This window comes from Vulpes lagopus, chromosome 1 (genome assembly GCF_018345385.1).
Source record: "Vulpes lagopus strain Blue_001 chromosome 1, ASM1834538v1, whole genome shotgun sequence".
Taxonomy (NCBI): domain Eukaryota; kingdom Metazoa; phylum Chordata; class Mammalia; order Carnivora; family Canidae; genus Vulpes; species Vulpes lagopus.
In genome coordinates, this window is record NC_054824.1 from 119,591,032 (window position 1) to 119,609,395 (window position 18,364).

The window sequence follows — 18,364 nt, forward strand, 5'->3', positions numbered from 1 at the left end:
CCATTTTTGATGCCTGGATGGCTCAGTGGTTCAGCATCTGCCTTTAGCTCAAGTGGTGATCCTAGGGTTCTGGGATTAAGTACTGCATCAGGTTCTCCGCAGGGAGCCTGCTTCTCCCTCTGCCTATGTCCCTGCCTCTTTGTGTGTGTGTCTCACGAATAAATAAATAAACTCTTTAAAAAAATTAAAAATAAAATAAACCCATTTTCCATAAAATGAAAATGGAGACTTTTCATTTTAAAAGTTGAACTACAAATTCAATGAAGAGCTACAAAATTTAAGTAACTCCCACTTATAAGAAAGTCATAGCTCCTGATCTGAATTATCTAACGAAAATCTGAGGGCATCAAAAAAAAAAAAAAAAAAAAAGAAAGAAAGAAAGAAAGAAAAGAAAATCTGAGGGCAGCCCTGGTGGCCCAGTGGTTTGGCGCCACTATCAGCCCAGAGCATGACCCTGGAGACCCAAGATCAAGTCCCATGTCAGGCTCCCTGCATGGAGCCTGCTTCTCCCTCTGCCTGTGTCTCTGCCTCTCTCTCTCTCTCTCTCTCTCTCTCTGTCCCTCTCATGAATAAATAGATAAAAATCATTAAAATGGATAAATAAAAATAAAGAAAATCTGATTAAGTTATTTTCCTATTATCTTTAAAAACAAAAATGCTGGTCTAATGTCATTATATTGCACTACAGGCCCTAGAACAAATTATTTTGTTTTACTGACTTTTTAGTATTAAACTTTCTCAAACAACTTGACACCTGTACATTCTTGCCAAAAATTGCATCACAATTGGATTTCACATAATTTTATGTTTTAAATGTGACTCAGTTTTTTTTCATGTACATACAAGCGACAAGAATTTGTAAGGGGTAGATTACTATTTTTTTAAGTTTCATGAAGACAGCATATTTCAGTGAAAACTACTTAAGAGTTCTGGAGTAAAAGTTCAGGGTGTAAAGCCTTGTTCTTGGTAGTTACCAGCTGCATGACCTCGCACAAATCACAAACTCTGTTTCCTGATGTAGGCTATGTACAAAAATGGCTGCCATCACCTCCACACTTAGTTGTTAAGATTATATTTAAGATAATTCCTCACACAGAGTAGCCACTCAGTAATTTCCATTCTACTTTCCTAATGATATCAAACTAAGATCAGTGTACTACTCTAAGAAAACACAAGTTAATTAATAAAGCCGCCAAAGTTAAATACAACATCATGGACAAATGCAAAAAACTACATTGGCTCGGGCAGCCCTGGTGGCCCAGCGGTTTAGCGCCACCTGCAGCCCAGGGTGTGATATTGGAGACCCAGGATCGAGTCCCACATCGGGCTTCCTGCATGGAGCCTGCTTCTCCCTCTGCCTGTCTCTGCCTCTCTCTTTGCTCTCTCTGAATGAATAAATAAATAAATCTTTAAAAAAAAAAAAAACCCACATTGGCTCATGTCTGTCAAAAAACATACTCAGGACATTTATATGCCTCAACTGCAGTTATCTCTTTCTTGGAGTTAATAATCACATGATCCTCTTGACTTTAAAAAGTTTAGAGGGGATCCCTGGGTGGCTCAGCGGTTTAGCGCCTGCCTTTGGCCCAGGGCGCGATCCTGGAGTACTGGATCGAGTCCCACGTCAGGCTCCTGGCATGGAGCCTGCTTCTCCCTCCTCCTGTGTCTCTGCCTCTCTCTCTCTCTCTCTCTGTGTGTGTCTATCATAAATAAACAAATAAACAAATAAATAAATCTTTTAAAAAAATAAAAATAAAAAGTTTAGAGGAGCTTGTCAGCTGCTTGAAACCTAGGCAGAGGTGGGGGAAGGGTACATATGATTTAGAGGAATAATCAAACAGCCACAGCCTTCTGTAAAGATATAAATTCCAATGCAGTTCATTTACATTTCTCACCTTTACCTCTAACATCCCTCTGCTAGTGAGTAGTATTTTTCCAAACCCCTAATTTTCTTAAATGACCCATCTGGCTGTGAAAGTTTTACATTCCTAATAGCAATGAATGATTATTTTTTTGTTCCTTGCTACTGTACTCACTTTAAACTTTAGAATCTAAAGAATGGAAAGGATTTCTCCTCTTTTTCCATTAAAAAAAAATATTAACTGAAAACAAAATACATTAAGTCGTGAATACACTAATGTATATAATTGTCAAAATTCACTGACCAAACATGAAATTGTATGTAAATTATATTCCAATTTTTAAAGTTCATATACTAATCACTTTCATAAAAGGCTGAATAAGAATACTCATGAAGGAATATCCTGAGAAATAAAATCAACAACGAGCTTTTAAAAAAGCTGTCAATATTGCAAGAAAAAAAGACATAGAGGGAGACTCTTTAGATTAAGAGAGACTTAAGGGATATTCCAACGAATGCAATATATGGATCTTAATTCAAACAAATAAACAGTATAGAGAATTATATTTGGAGAGCTTCGAACCCTAAGGGAATATATGATTTTAAGGAATTAAATGATTTTTTTAAGATGTGGTTATATTCTTTAACTTTTATGTAAAAAACAGTAATCTTTTCATCTTTTAAATCTAAGTGATTTAGTTTTTTTCCTTTTTAGCATATCTGTATTTTCTACTTATTCTACTTTAATAGTTTATAAAATTATTAATATACTTAACTATCCCCAGCAGCTGGTTTCAAGTGCATGTTTGGACACTATTTGTAAAAATTATCATATATTATCAGCAATGCTAAGAAAGATGTGTTTCTACTCAGTGTGACTGTCACTGAACTTTAAAAGTATGAAAAGTCAAATAATTAGATGGAAATTAGATGGAAAAATTCAGTCAGTTCAAGAAATAGGTACTGACCACCTACCATGTGTGCACACCACTAATTTAGGCAGCATAGCAAAGTTATAAAGACTTTAAAAATCAGACAGAACAGATTCAAATCCAGATTCTGCTTACTAGCTGTGTTGCCTTGCAACAGTTACTTTACATCTCTAAACTCTGGTTTCCTCACACACACAAAAAAATGATGTAAAAACTACAATATAAATTTACTGAGAAGTTGAGAAAACATGATAAACAGCGCCTAACAGCCTAATACAATACTATATACCCAACAAATAACAGTTCTTATTACTATCATAATGGTAACAGCATTTTCTTGTAGGTTATTTTCATCTGTGATACCTTCACAAGGTCATTTGCAATCTGGTTCCTCACCTAAGTCTTCAAGCTTCCTCTCTTGAAGGTTTCCTAACACATGTCCCAGTCAGAAGTCATAATGAAATACTTTAAATATCTCAACTTTTACACACACTATTCCTCTGATCCAATAGGTCTCTATTCTATACTCTCCTGGGGACAAAGGACTCCTAACTTGTCCTTTCTGACTCTACTCTAGTGTTAACTTCCCTTTCCAATCTTTGTTAGGTATCCTAATGCTCTATATTCAGACAGTATCCTGTGTGTATTACTACTCTAGTATTTTCCATATGATTTAGATATGTTTACTTATCTATCTGTCCTTTGCCCTACCTTACATGATGGAAAAAACAATCTTTTTAATAGTAATTTTTAAAATCTAATAATAATTTTAATAATAGCTTTGGTATTTCAAACTCTGGAGGGTGCCCGGGTGGCTCAGCGGTTTAGCGCCACCTTTGGTACAGGGTGTGATCCTGGAGTCCCGGGATGGTGTCCCACATTGGGCTCCCTGCATGGAGCCTGCTTCTCCCTCTGCCTGTGTCTCTGCCTCTCTCTCTCTCTCTCTCTCTCTGTTTCTCTCATGAATAAATAAATAAAAATCTTTAAAAAAAAAAAAACAATGGAATAAGTAGTTAATGTTTGAATAACAAGCCTAGAAAAAAATTATCTGAGTTTTGTGTTATTTTTTCCATTTTTACAAGTAAACAAGGTTGAATAACTTGTTATGGTCCTATAACTAGGAAGAGGCTCACTAGAGGGACACCTGGGTGGCTCAGTGGTTTAGCATCTGCCTTCAGCTCAGAACGTTATCCTGGGGTCCTAGGATTAAATCCTGCATTGGGCTCCCCAAAAGGAGCCTGCTTCTCCCTCTGCCTGTCTCTGCCTCTCTTTTTGTCTCTCTCATGAATAAATAAAAATCTTAAAAAAAAAAAAAAGAGGCTCACTAGTATGCCATACTGACCGCAAGAATCTTAACGAATTGAAGAAATAAAAAATAAACAAATGTCTGTAACAGAAGGTGCAATTATGGGGACACCTGGGTGACTCAGCGGTTGAGCATCTGCCTTTGGCTCAGGCCATGATCCCAGGGTCCTGGGATCAAGTCCCACATCGGGCTCCCTGCATGGAACCTGCTTCTCCCTCTGCCTGTGTCTCTGATTCATGAGAGACAGAGAGAGGCAATCAATAAATAAAGTCTTTTAAAAATTTTTTTTTAAAATTAGACTCATCCTGATAAAACAAAAAAAGGAGGTGCAATTATGTTTGCACCTCTATGTCTGAAAGGAACTTTTCCTTGATTCAAACTCAACTTTTTATATACTGAATTCACTGTTTCTTACAACCAATGTGCATATTTAAAGCATTTAATTCTCAAAAAAGCAGTTATCAAAATGAAGCATGAAACTCCAAGAGAAGGCAAAATAATATTTCAAGAAGTATTACAATGATTTTAAGCAGAGAAAAAACTCTTATTGAGACTAAAAAGGAAACCAAAAATGTTTCACAGAAAAGATGGTGTTTTCTTGAAGAATACACATGAGAATGGGAAGGCATTCCTGGTGACAGAATGTACAAAACTAAAAATGGCAGAAAATTATAAGCCATGCACAAGATAATGCATATATCAATTTTGCTAGAAAGAAGAGAATTTATAAGGAAATTATGAGAAATACATTTACAAGGGCAAACAAGAACTAATAATGTAGAGAGGTCATGAATGCCTGGGAGAATCAGGGAGAAATAGAAATAAAGATTTTAGATAGGGAAAAATCATGAGAAATGCCTGGGTGGCTCAGCGGTTAAAGCGTCTGCCTCCGGCTCCGGGTGTGATCCTGAAATCCCGGGATGAAATCCCACACTGGGCTCCCTGCAGGGAGCCTGCTTCTTCCTCTGCCTATGTCTCTGCCTCTCTCTCTCTCTCTCTCTCTCTCTCTCTCTCTCTCTCTCTCTCCCTCTCTCATAAATAAATAAATTAAATCTTTTTTTAAAAAAAAAAAGGGTTCGGGGAAAGCCCGGGTGGCTCAGCGATCTGCCTTCAGCCCAGGGCCTGATCCTGGAGACCTAGGATCAAGTCCCATGTCAGGCTCCCTGCATGGAGCCTGCTTCTCCCTCTGCCTGTGTCTCTGCCTCTCCTTCTCTCTCTCTGTGTGTCTCTCATGAATAAATAAAATATTAAAAAAAAAAAAAAAAAAGGAAAAACCGTGACTATAGTTGAACCTAATGAAGATGCATTTGGCAGCTGTATAGACCAGATGTACAATGGCAAAAAAAAAAAAAAAATACAGGTCGTGAGTTTCTATTTCCAATTATAAACATGTTAAACGTGTCAAATGTTACTTAAAACCTTTGTATAGTTAAAAATTCAAAAGAACACAAAAAATTATTTGAGAGGACTTTAGTTTAAAAGTATTCAGGTCAGGGGATCCCTGGGTGGCGCAGCGGTTTGGCGCCTGCCTTTGGCCCAGGGCGCGGTCTTGGAGACCCGGGATCGAATCCCACGTCGGGTTCCCGGTGCATGGAGCCTGCTTCTCCCTCTGCCTGTGTCTCTGCCTCTCTCTCTCTCTGTGACTATCATAAATAAATAAAAATTGTTTTAAAAAAAAAAAAAAAAAAGTATTCAGGTCAATTTATTTATGTAAGCTAAATTATACACACAATATATTTTGTTGAAATTCAAATAAAATAGTAAAAACCTATAGTCTATTATTCAAGGACTCTAGAGCCAATCCCATTACATAGTACCTACATGACTTTAGGCAAAATACATATCTTTCTGCTTATTTCCTCATTTATAAATTAACTGTAACTACACCTCATTATTTACTAAAAGAAATAAGGAGTTTAATATAGGTAAAAAGTTGGATCAGCCCCTGGTAGACAGGAAGCCTTTAATTAATGTCATTTGTTAATGTTACTGTTATTAGTTCTCCTAAATGTAAACTAACTTATGTAGGAATGTAAGTTTTACATCAGGAAAATCTGACTCTATTCTACTAAAGGCATTTTACAGACTTTTCATTTTTTAGGTATACTTCGACAGCAAGATTTTTCTGGTTTGCTGCAATATTTAAAATGAATGAATAAAAGCTAGAACCCCTGAAAACCTTCTATTCCTCCAGTAAAACTATTTGTTTTGGTAAAGCCTGTATCCTAGGACCAATTCTCTTTGATCTAGGAATAATGGGACCTGGAGTTTTACGGTGACTAAGCTGTCAAGGTTTAAAATGAGAAATACTATATGGGTCATAAGTTCCAAAAGGACCAAGACTTCATTCGACATACCAAAAGCTCAGAGCACACTATATCCCAAGCTCAGAGCACAGTAAATCAAATATATAATATTTATTTTTGAAAGGATGGTACAAGCTTGAAGAACTAAAGCCTCTACTTATGAAACCAAAAGCATAATCCCTTTGTGCCTCAGTTTTGCAATCCATAAAAGAGGAATGAAAACTACTTCAATGGTTAACAGTGAATTAAGTAAGTTAACACTTAAGAATACCTACAATAATTAACTACAACTGAGAAACTGGAAGGTTGAAAGGGGAATAATGAATGTAAGCATCAAGGAGTTAAATGTTTATAAATATTAAAATTAAAGGCAGCCAACAGAACTAAAAACAAAAATAAAATATAATAAAAACTGAAAGAGGGATGCCTGGGTGGCTCAGTGGTTGAGCATCTGCCTTCAGCTCAGGGCGTGACCTTGGGTCCAGAGATCGAGTTCCACATCAGGCTCCCTGAGAGGAGCCTGCTTCTCCCTCTATGTCTCTGCCTCTCTCTCTCCATCTGTCTCTCATAAATAAATAAATAAAATCTTTAAAAGTAATAAAATAAAAATAAAAACTAGAAAACATTTTATACACATATAACTTATACATTTATTATATTTATAAATATAAGCCATACATACAAAGCTTGATTTATTTAGTTATGCTATAAAACAAACAGCCAAAAGTGCATTATCACTGGAGAATGGGACTGGAAATAAAGAAGAGGTAAGGAGGCTTTCACTTTTCATTCTTTATCTTGTAATATTGGTGAAATTTTCACCTCCAGGTACATACACTGCTTTTTATAAATTTTTAGTAAGAGAAGTTGAAGAATAAAAATTTTGAAGGCCACCCTTTTATTTACCTAAATTATAATCTTTTTAAGGAAAAGAATGTGAAAAGAAAATTTTCTCCACAAGAGAAGTTTGAGGAACAAACGCCCTTAAAAGCGCTTGTTTGTTTGTTTTTTAAAAAGTCAAAAGTATTTAAATGTTCTTTCTTGTGGATAATATAATGATAATATATAATTAAAAAATTCTCAGGCAGCCTGGGTGGCTCAGCGGTTTAGCACCGCCTTCAGCCCAGGACGTGATCCTGGAGACCCAGGGATCGAGTCCCACGTCGGGCTCCCTGCATGGAGCCTGCTTCTCTGCCTCTCTCTCTCTCTCTCTCCCTCCTCTCTGTGTATTCTCATGAATAAATAAAAATAAAATCTTTAAAAAAAAAACTCAATAATGCCTTTTCATAATTTCAGACTAGACAATACTGAAATGCAATTTTAAAAATTATTCTGGGGGCGCCTGGCTAGCTTAGACAGTTGAGCACCTAACTCTTGTTTTGGGCTATGGTCATGATCTCAGGGTCGTGGGCTCTATGCCCAGTGGAGAGTCTGCTTGAGATTCTTTTCCTCTGCCACTCCCCACCACTGACATACACATGTATATTTATTTATAAAATAAATAAATCTTTTAAAAAATAATTTTGGAAGGAACTCCAAATAGAGAGCAACATCTATTTTTTAAGTTTTTTCTCAAACATCCTGACATGTATGCATTTTTTTAATGATAAATTTTTCTTGGGGTGCCTAGCTGCTCAGTTAAGTGTCTGCCTTTGGCTAAGGCAGTGTTCCTAAGGTCCTGGGATTTAGGCCTGCATTAAGCTCCCTCCTCAGCAGAGTCTGCTTCTCCCTCTCCCTGCTGGTGTTTTCTCACTCATTCTCTCTCTCAAATAAATTAAAATTCAAAAAAATTTTTAAATAATAATAATAAATTTTTCTCAGGGAATGGTGAAAACTAAGTCCTAAAAAATAGGTTTTCATAAGAGGTCCTTTATATGTTCTGAACAGCACATTTTCATAGATAAAATACTAGTCTTAAAACTACTTTGAGGTTAATTAGTTTCTGATGAAGAAAAACAAAAACCTATAAGAGAAGTGATGAAATTTGGTCTTTATTAAAGTAACCCAATTTATCATTCAGGAAGAGTCTAGAGTTCAATTTGTGCTATTAGGTATTTTGCTATATGGAGGAAACTTTCTTAATTGATGTCCACCTAATTAACTTGCTGGATTATCCAATGCTCACTTTTCATTGTGTAACAGAAATGGATACCTGGAACACAGTAACCAACTCAAGATCAGTGAACTACCTTGTTACTCCACACCTGAGTGAGACAGGATTACCAAGTGTCATTTGTTTGTTCCTAGATTTGTTTATGCCAATTTGTTTATTATTTTAACTATACAATGGAATCAAATATTAGCTAAATAGTGGAAAGATAGTTGTTTTAATGAAGTTATATAGAATACTCTAGGACAAAGCAAAACAAGCAAAGTGTTTTTCAAAAATCAAAAATATAATAATAATGATTCTGTATCCAGATTGTCAGATTATTTTACAATATCTAAGCTCTTGCTCTATTTTTTTTTTTTTAACTATATTGTAGGGATACCTAGGAGTATGATCTATATGAGGAAAAACCCAAAGCTTATCAGGGGATCCATACTCAAAGAAAGAGTCTCCCCATAGCAATTACATTTAATATAAATTTATATGTTTCAATTTCTAGTAAAATGTTTAATCTATGTAATGACCATACAGAAAACATTGTCCTTTGCCTATCCCATAGCCATTCTCTCCAATTTTTTTTTTGCCCCGTTTTGTTTGGTATGGCAATCTGTGCATAAATTATGATTAGTCTGTTTCTCAACAGGGCTATTTCTGACATTTTAGGCTAGATGTTCTATCTTCTTTGGAACTGCACTGCAAAAGTTTGGCACCGTTAGCACCTACACACTAAATGTCAACAATATTCTCCACATATTTCCAGATGTTACCTAATAGAAGATTATGTAACAAACATCAAATTCCCCTACCTTGAGAACCACTGGCATAAACCAATCATCATTATCTTCGTTCTTTTTTTTTTTTTGCCAGATTCTTGCTTTCCTAGCTCCCTTGCATCTAAGGGTGGTTACCAGACCCCGCTGTTCTGGTGAATGAGACAAAAGGAACTTTGTAAGAACTTCCGGAAAAAATGTCTTTCACTGATAAAAGGAAAAAGCCACTTGAAAGACCCTATTTGAAAGAGTACCCACGCCAACTAACATTCTTACTTTAAATTTGACCAAGATATCTGGACTACAGCAGTCTACTTTAATTAAGGACCACTAAAGTGGTCCTTCACAGCTGTGAAGCCAAAAAGTCAGTACCTTGGGAGAGGAGAGCACTGAATGAGAAACAGCACTCATGATGACATGGTTGAACTGCTGGATGGAACAACCCTAAAACTACATACCTCCAGACTTAATACATAGCCTTATGATTTAAGCCATTGTTATCTGGGTATTCGCATATCTAGGGTCCACGTGAATCACTTTTCTGATTAACTGATCCAATTCTCCCAATTTTGTTAGTTAAAAGAACTTCTACTATAATTACATCAAAATCTATTACTGTAGGAATAATATTTCTCATAAGATACCCTTGGGTCAGATCTAATAGAAAGTCAAACAAGTGGAATTATGAGATTCTTTTCTCTCCTGTCATTCTCAAATACTATAGCATCCTAAATAGCCTTTTTTTAGGATTCACCTAGTTAGTACTTTTCAACATATAATAACTTTCCAGTATATAAGAAATATTTTATTTGATATAAATCTTATCAAGATTATGTGGGGCTTAAGGCACAAATAAACTGACCTCCTCAATATTGGTCATAATTTTTAAAAACTCATGCCCCAAAGTCCACTCACTCCTATACTCAAATAAAAATGTTCTCAAAATGCACATCTTTGGGAGTTATATTCCCAGTTAGGCAAAGGAGGTCACAAAATATCATTGTTCCTGTTTTAATAAGAAAATATCCAAGTCCCCTCTCCAGTGTCGGTTTGCAATAAATCTGTATTTAAGCAAAAAAATAAATAAATAAGTAAATCCAATAAACTAAAAGCCATGTCTTCTTTAAAAGCACTGAAGAGTTGTGAATTGATTTCCAGGGATGAACAAACCCTTCCTAGGTAAGTAGAGACCAGTGGCCATTTTTATCCCTAAAACACTGACCACGTCTGGGAGCATGAGCAAGAAAGCAAGACTCCCAGAGGCAGAGGACAAGGAGAACAATATCCCGCTGGGATGAGAAAATTCAAAATCTCAATGGCTAAGTGAGTTGGCACGGCTGTCTGAAATATGAAGGAGTTTCAAACAGAAAATTCTCTACCAATTCTCTCACATGGGACACTTGCTGAGTTGAGCTGGAAGGAATATAATGATCTGTGTACTACAGAGTTTAGATCCTTAATTTTTGCTGGAGAGAGGCACTTGATCCCAACCTTAAAACACTGAAAACCAAAATGGATGGGAAAACAAAGTAAAATTTCATCCCAACTTTTTTTTTTCCCCCCAAAGTAAGCTCTATGCCCAAGGTGGTTTTTTTTTTTTTTTATTAGACCAGAGCCTCTCCCTCGGGAGGAGGAACCCCAGCCGCCAGGCCCGCCCGTGGGCCCAAGGTGGGTTTTGAATTCACAGCCTTGAGATCAAGAGTCACATGCTTGGGGTGCCTGGCTGGTAAAGCATGCCTGAGGGTAGTGAGTCCAAGCCCCATGTATGAAGTAGAATTTAAAGAGGATTCCTGGGTGGCTCAGGGGTTTAGTGCCTGCCTTCAGCCCAGGGTGATCCTGGAGTCTCCGGATCAAGTCCCACATCAGGCTCCCTGCATGGAGTCAATTTCTCCCTCTGCCTGTGTCTCTGCCATTCTCTCTCTCTCTCTGTTTCCCTCATGAATAAATAAATAAATAATTTTAATATTCTAAAAAATTTTATTTAAAAAAAAATGAGAGAGTCACATGCTCTACCACCTGAGCCAGCCAGGTCCCCCAACTCAATTCTTAATTAGATCTAAGAGATAGCCCCTGCTGCCTGACAGAATATATAGGTGCCTGGCAGCAGAAAGATTACACTCTTGGGGAAAACGAAAGGTAAGTTCTACTTCAGTCTCTACTATCCTTCCATACACAATGCCAGTAGGGACGTTGGGTGGCTCAGCGGCTGAGCATCTGCCTTTGGCTCATGGCACATAATCCCAGGGTCTTGGAATCAAGTCCCGCATAAGGCTCTCCCCAGGGAGCCTGCTTCTCCCTCTGCCTATGTCTCTGAGAGAAGAACAGCGCAACAAAAAGTAAATAAAAACACACTAAGAATGGAATGTAGTTGGAGTGGTTTAGGAACAAAAGAAAGATATATATGAATGGAATATAGCAAGTATGGGAAGAGTGTTAGATAAGTTAGAGAAGCTGGAGTATGTGAGGCCTTGATGCCACACTAAATACCCTGGATTTTAGTCTATATGTGGTAAGAATTCACTGGAGAATTTTATTTTATTTTCTGGTTTTTTAAGGATTTTGTTTATTTATTCATGAGAGACACAGAGAGAGAGGCAGAGACATAAGCAGAGGGAGAAGCAGGCTCCCTGCAGAGACCCCAATGAGGATCGATCCTAGGACCCCCGGATCACCAGGTGCCCCTCACTGGGGAATTTTTTAAAAAGGAAGGAGATCAGTTAGGAAACCATTACGAGGCAAGAGATGATGACAGCTGGTATGGAGTAGAAGCGTCTAATAGACGTGATAGAAGTACGAGTATTTGGAATCTATTTTGAAGGTGAGATTTACTAACAGGTTGAGTAAAAGGAATGCAAAAAGAAAACTAAAGGATTATTCTGAAATTTTCTGTTGGAAGAAATGAGTTAGATGGTGGCAACCTTTCCAGAACTGGGAAAGGTGGAGGAAAAACAGATCTAAAGAAGTTTTTGTCACTAGATACTTTATAAGTTCTCCTTCCCCCAGAGTTTGTTAACTTTTAAAAATGTAAAAATTTGGGACCCATGGGTGGCCCAGTGGTTGAGTATCTGCCTTTGGCTCAGGTTGTGATCCCAGGGTCCTAGGATCGATTTCCGCCTCAGGCTCCCCACATGGAGCCTGCTTCTCCCTTGGCCTATGTCTCTGCCTCTCTCTTTCTCTGTGTCTCTCATGAATAAATAAATAAAATCTTTAAAAAAAATTTTTTTAATAAAAAAAAAAGTAAAAATTTGATGCATGTTGCATTCACTGTAAAGGCATTTTTCCTCCATCATATGGACCTCTATCCCAAAGCAAAATTAATTTCTGACTAAGGAATGGAAGTGTTGCTCCCATCCTATATTTATGTATCGTAATATTCTAAGTCTTTAAGATACAAAAAAGTAGAAAAATTAAAAAACGGGATCAGAAAAGAGATAAATACTTGAAATATCAAATGTTTTGTAATTTTTATGTAACAATTTCCTACCTGTTTCTAAAGACTATTTCTCAACTTTCAACACAGGATGCGATAGCCTTACCTTTAAAGCAGAATAACTCAATGAAACTCAGACCATTCTCTGACCTGGCTCTAACTCCCTCCTACAAATACACCTGGCTCCCTACTCCCCAGTGATTCCAGAGTACAGTTCTAAGAGCCAACTCTACTTCACTTCAGATTCCTTTCCCATTCCTAAGATTTAAAAATCTCTATTCTTTCTCTATTACTTCTAACACGCAGTTTCCTTTTCATAAGCACCTTCAAAAGGAATAAAGAAAAAGTATGCATAAGTACATTAACATGTAGTCAAATTTCACATAAAAAGTAATTAAAGATTAATTAAGAGGTCCTGAAAAAAAAATTAAAAAAAAAATAAATAAAATAATTAAGAGGTCCTGGATCATGGTTTGTTTCCCTGACTCAGCTTTCTGTAGCAGCACTAATAGAACTCTCTTTGACATACAAATATTCTATAACTACTGCTACTAAGGTAACCTCCTACAATAGGTGAATGGGACTATGAACACTGGCTAATGTGACTGAGGAAAAGCATTTTTTTTAAAATACATATCATTATTTCTCTTATTTTTTATTGAAGTATACTTGATACACAAGGTTACACTACTTTAAGGTATACAACACAGTGATTCAACAAGTCTATACAACTCAAATTATGCAGAGCTGATAAGTAGAGCTATCACTGGTCACCATACACTATTACAATATCATTGATTATATTCTTTATGCTGTACATTCATCTCCATGAGGAGGAATAGCATTTTTACTTTGATGGTTTAATATTATAATACTGAATAGTGTATCTCTATAGCCAATCAGGAATCTGTCAAATATTTGTTCAGTTTTTCTTGTCATTAATTTCCCCTTTTTGACCAATGCCACAGTACTCCAACACAACACATACCACATACATGTACTACTCCTCTCCTTTTATGTCACTAAAATATTATTTCTCAGGGTGCCTGGATGGCTCGGTCAGTTAAGCATCTGACTCTTGGTTTTGGCTCAGGTCATGATCTCAGGGTCATGAGACAGAACCTTGCCCTGCGTCAAGCTCTAAGATCAGCATGGAGCCTGCCTAAGATTTGCTCCCTTTTGTCCCTCCCCCTCTCCCTTTGCTCCTCTCCCCACTCTCTCTCTCTCCAAAATAAATGAGATTTTTTAAAAATAAATTAAAAGATTTTTAAAACATTATTTCTCTCTCTACATTCCACAAAATGTTATTTTAACATTAAACATTATTAACTATATCATTCACAATGCTCAAAATTCAACATCTAAAAGAAAAGTAAGAAAAAAGTCCAAATGGCATCAAAATATCACAATCATAATTTGATGGATTTTTCTGGCCTTATCATCTATAAAAATCTCTGATTCGGTAAGGGGGGGAAAATTTACTCATTATTTCCCACAAAGATGTTAAGCTTTCTCATTAGCTATAATGCTATCAGTAATAGATGACCTCCTGTGTCTGCCCATTAAAAAAAAAAAAAAATCAAGTCCTCCTCTTCCTCACTCATGAAAACAAACCCTTTTGATCACTGTAATACCGAAGTAATTATCACTTATAAACTACAAAGCTAATTTATAAATAAATTTAAATAGCTAATATGGACTTACTGCTTTTACAAATCTCTTATTGTTAACTTTTCATTTCTTTCAGGCCTTGGTCCTAACCTTTAAGGCAACGGCATATCATATACGGAGAGTAGAGCCCTCCACAGAGCATTCATTCAATCAGATGTTAATTAATTCAAAGGAGATAAAGAAGGATGGAAGGAAACAACTATTAAGTTAGAAATTTCTCTGCAAAGAACCCAAACATGATTCCTTGGCTACATTTAGAAGTTCAAAATACAGATGAATTTTGGAAAGGCTCCAGGCTTGGCAACATTGCTCAGTGCTCTGGGGGAGTTTTCTTTCTTTCTTTTTACATCTTTAGCAAAGACTACAGTTGATGAAAGGAAACTGAAATGTTTGTGGGTCTAAACCAGAGACTAGCCTCCTCCTGAGGAATTAACAAGTCCCTCCTAAATAGCTTCTAGTAAATTAATAAAATGCATTTCCTCAAATGGCATCAATGAGGCAAAAGGGTACTATGAAGGAATAGAGAACATCATCGCTCTTCCCCCTAGCCCTAAACCAAAGAGATTAAGAAAAGGAAGAAAGTATTTTAGCCAACCAAAAAACAAGCTCTGTGGGCATCATTTTAATTTCTACAATGACTAAATAATTTAAATACAATTTTAATCTTTTAGTCTTTTGCCCTTTTTAACTGTCACAGATTATTAGACCTTGTTTAAGGGAAAATTTTTACCCCATGGAAAAGCTATTTATTTTCTTAAAAATGTTTGATTAAGGAGATCCCTGGGTGGCTCAGCGTTTAGCACCTCCTTTGGCCCAGGGTGTGATCCTGAGGTCCCGGGATCGAATCCTACATCAGGCTCCCTGCATGGAGCCTGCTTCTCCCTCTACCTGTGTCTCTGCCTCTTTCTCGTTTTGTGTCTCTCATGAATAAACAAATAAAATCTTTAAAAAAAAAAGTTTGATTACAAGTTAAAAAGTAAAACTCACTGGGGTTTAATTTATTCTTTTTAAATAGTCTTAAGTAGAACAAAACTTTATTGCCAGTCCCCAAGTATTATTCATTTAAAATTAAAGCCAGAACACCAAATGACTCCTTTTGCTTCTCTCCAGGAAACATAAACAGATAAAACTGACATTTTAAAATTAGGTATTTTCGGGACGCTTGGGTGGCTCAGTGGTTGAGCATCTGCCTTTGGCTCACGGTGTGATCCCAGATTCCCGGGATTGAGTCCCACATCGAGATCCTTGCATGGAGCCTGCTTCTCCTGCCTCTGCCTATGTCTCTGCCTCTCTTTGTCTCTCTCATGAATAAATAAATAAAATGTTTTTTAAAAATAAAATAAATAATAAAATTAGAGACTTTCTCAAACACTTTAAGAGTGCTTCAACTTCAATTATATCTTTATTTTTAAAAAGACAAAAAAAGTGCTTAATGCATAAGCACAATACTAGCAGCTCATTAAATGCACAATAATGCAAAGCACCACACTAAGTGCCTAATGTTCAACGTCCCAACCCCAAATCCAGAGCTGTGATCACAGCACAACATCTTTAACATAATCCATATGTTTTTATCAACTTTAGATTATGTACCTACATTTGAAAACAGCAAAAGAATATTGATCTTGATCTTAGCAAAGGATGGCCAACTGCTAAACTCAATTCCTTCTCTTGAGTTTATTTCAAAAATAATGAAATAACCCATAGCTCTGTCCCATCAAGGTGGAGGGGGGGGATAGGAAAGAGTGGGGCCAGTACAGGAGCCAATCTTCCCTACATTATTTTATAGCTTTGCAAGAGTCAGGATTTGTTTAGAAAGTGATGACTCCTGTCTAATTCCATAAACCAGCTTCCCTTGGTACTGTGTAAGAGCAGGGTACATATTTCTTTAATTTCTTTACTGTTACTCTCAGAAACTAAAACTTCCCCTTAAGATAAAGAATAAGCCTTTAAACCTAATACAAAAGTGATCACAAGAATCAAGTTATGTAAACTGAAAACTTATTTAAACATCTATTAGACTTATGTATATTAAATGTTATTGCCCCAGAAGTATTCTATAATTAAGCTATCTGATAGAACTATTTTTTTCAAGTTTTAAGGAAATTAACATAGTGAAATTGGAAAAGTACAAATTTCAAACAATAAATCAGTATCTAGATATAGATATTTCATGTCCACACAGCTTATACTGCATTCAGTTAAGTGACAGAAAGGAGTGTGTGTGGAAAAGGAAGATGAAATAAGGAGTATAAAGGATCACGACAGTAGAGAATCAAAAAAGAGAAAACCCTACCTATCTTGGGCAGAAATAACTGGATAAATGAAACAATGAATATGAACCTTTCAACCACAGATAAGGAGACAAATTTAACCAAAGCCAATGAAGATCTTTGAACAATCCACATCTGTTGCTTATGTAAAAGCCTATATGAAATGAATTGGTGATCTCAGTTCAGATATCCTGGAGGTCTTATTAATGTGAGTGTACAGTACTGAAGGTAACATGTATAGAATAAAAGTAGATTCCATTTCAGATATGGGTAAACAGCAATTACATTAAATTACTATTTTCACAAGATATCTGAAATGGCTCAAAATTATTCAAAATTTTGCCATTTCCAGAAATAACTATTAAATAATATCCATTATGGCTCAAATGCACATACATTAAAAAATATATACCAAAACATATTTACTTTGTGGGATTTTTTTTTAAGTATACAGCAAATTCTGAGATCTTAACCTTCAAGAATTTTTCTTTTTTAATTTCATAAAGAAAAGCTCTCATGATAGCAAAGAGAAGGTAAAGAAAAATTCCCAATTTGGTAAAATATATATCACTACCAGTTTTCAGAAAAAAAGTTGTGCTAAGCTATTATGAATATTAAATAGGCTTATCAACAGTAATTATTAAAGAAAAAATTTTAAATACTAAGTTGAATACTATTACTTGTTAGAAGAGATGAAGTACAATAAATGCTTTAAATATATAAATTAAATTAAAAAATCCCACAACATAAACCAGGCAGAGTAAAGTTAGCTGGTTTTATGTTTGGCTTTGTTTTAAAATAAGCCAGTATACATACAAGGGCTTTATATATATTATCACTTCCTAAAAACAAAAATTTTTCAATGATTTAAATTTGGCAATTCATTTCTTTAAGATCCTGACCTAATTATCTGATACTACATTTTAGAAGTCATGAATTCCACTTACCACATATTTTACAGCACTTATAAACTGGTTGTGGAAGAGCAGATGCTGTGTTTCATCTTCTGGATTTGAAGCTGTGTAAAGCATGCCACAAACATTACAGGAAACTGCTCCAAATCTTTTTTGTCCTGCATCCTATTTACAAAAAACAAACAGAAGTGTTTTTTTCCCTCCCAAAGGAATAATTCCAGAACATCAGCCTCTAAAGCTAAAATGGGAACATAAAGTGAGAAATGTTTAATGTATAACAAATAATATTCAGTGTTGATCAAAAAAAAGATATTAATCGGTGTAATCTGTGTATAATTTTATTAAGAACCATTTCCATTTTAGTAATCTGATCACTCACTCCACAGCATTTAATAATTGAAAAGAACTAAGAAATACCTTTTAACACTACAATCTTAGTCCTAAAGCTCCAAACAGGAAATATTCTATAAATGAGAATGAAGATACATTTTATATCTGCAATAAACTGCTAAAGCTAAAAGGAAACAGCTTTTCACAGACTCATTCTTTTTTAATGTCTTAAAGTATGTTCTTTTCAGCGGTTTTGCTCTACTTTATAGATATCAAAAAGAATATTTTGATGTCACCAGAAACTCCTAAGATAATAATTTTCTATTCTCTTCATATTAAATAAATACAAAGTACAATCATCTATTCTCCAGTAATTCATACTTGTACCATGTAGAATAGTAACTGTTTACAAAACATTTTCTATTCTTGTCCTTATTCAACAAGAAATTTTCAGCAATATG

At 35.7% G+C, this 18,364-nt stretch overlaps 1 protein-coding gene across 10 annotated transcripts in view; it reads right to left on the reverse strand.

Moving 5' to 3' along the window:
* Positions 1 to 18,364, reverse strand: part of ESCO1 (establishment of sister chromatid cohesion N-acetyltransferase 1) — a 66,113-nt gene that overhangs the window by 11,843 nt on the left and 35,906 nt on the right. For all 10 annotated transcript variants that reach the window (XR_005987813.1, XM_041755091.1, XM_041755157.1 and 7 more), the window contains one exon: positions 17,607 to 17,738. Coding sequence is in view for 9 of the 10 variants with exons in the window: in XM_041755091.1 (XP_041611025.1) it covers positions 17,607 to 17,738 (132 nt within the window). In the remaining variant the exon portion in view is untranslated. The remainder of the gene's footprint in view (positions 1 to 17,606; positions 17,739 to 18,364) is intronic.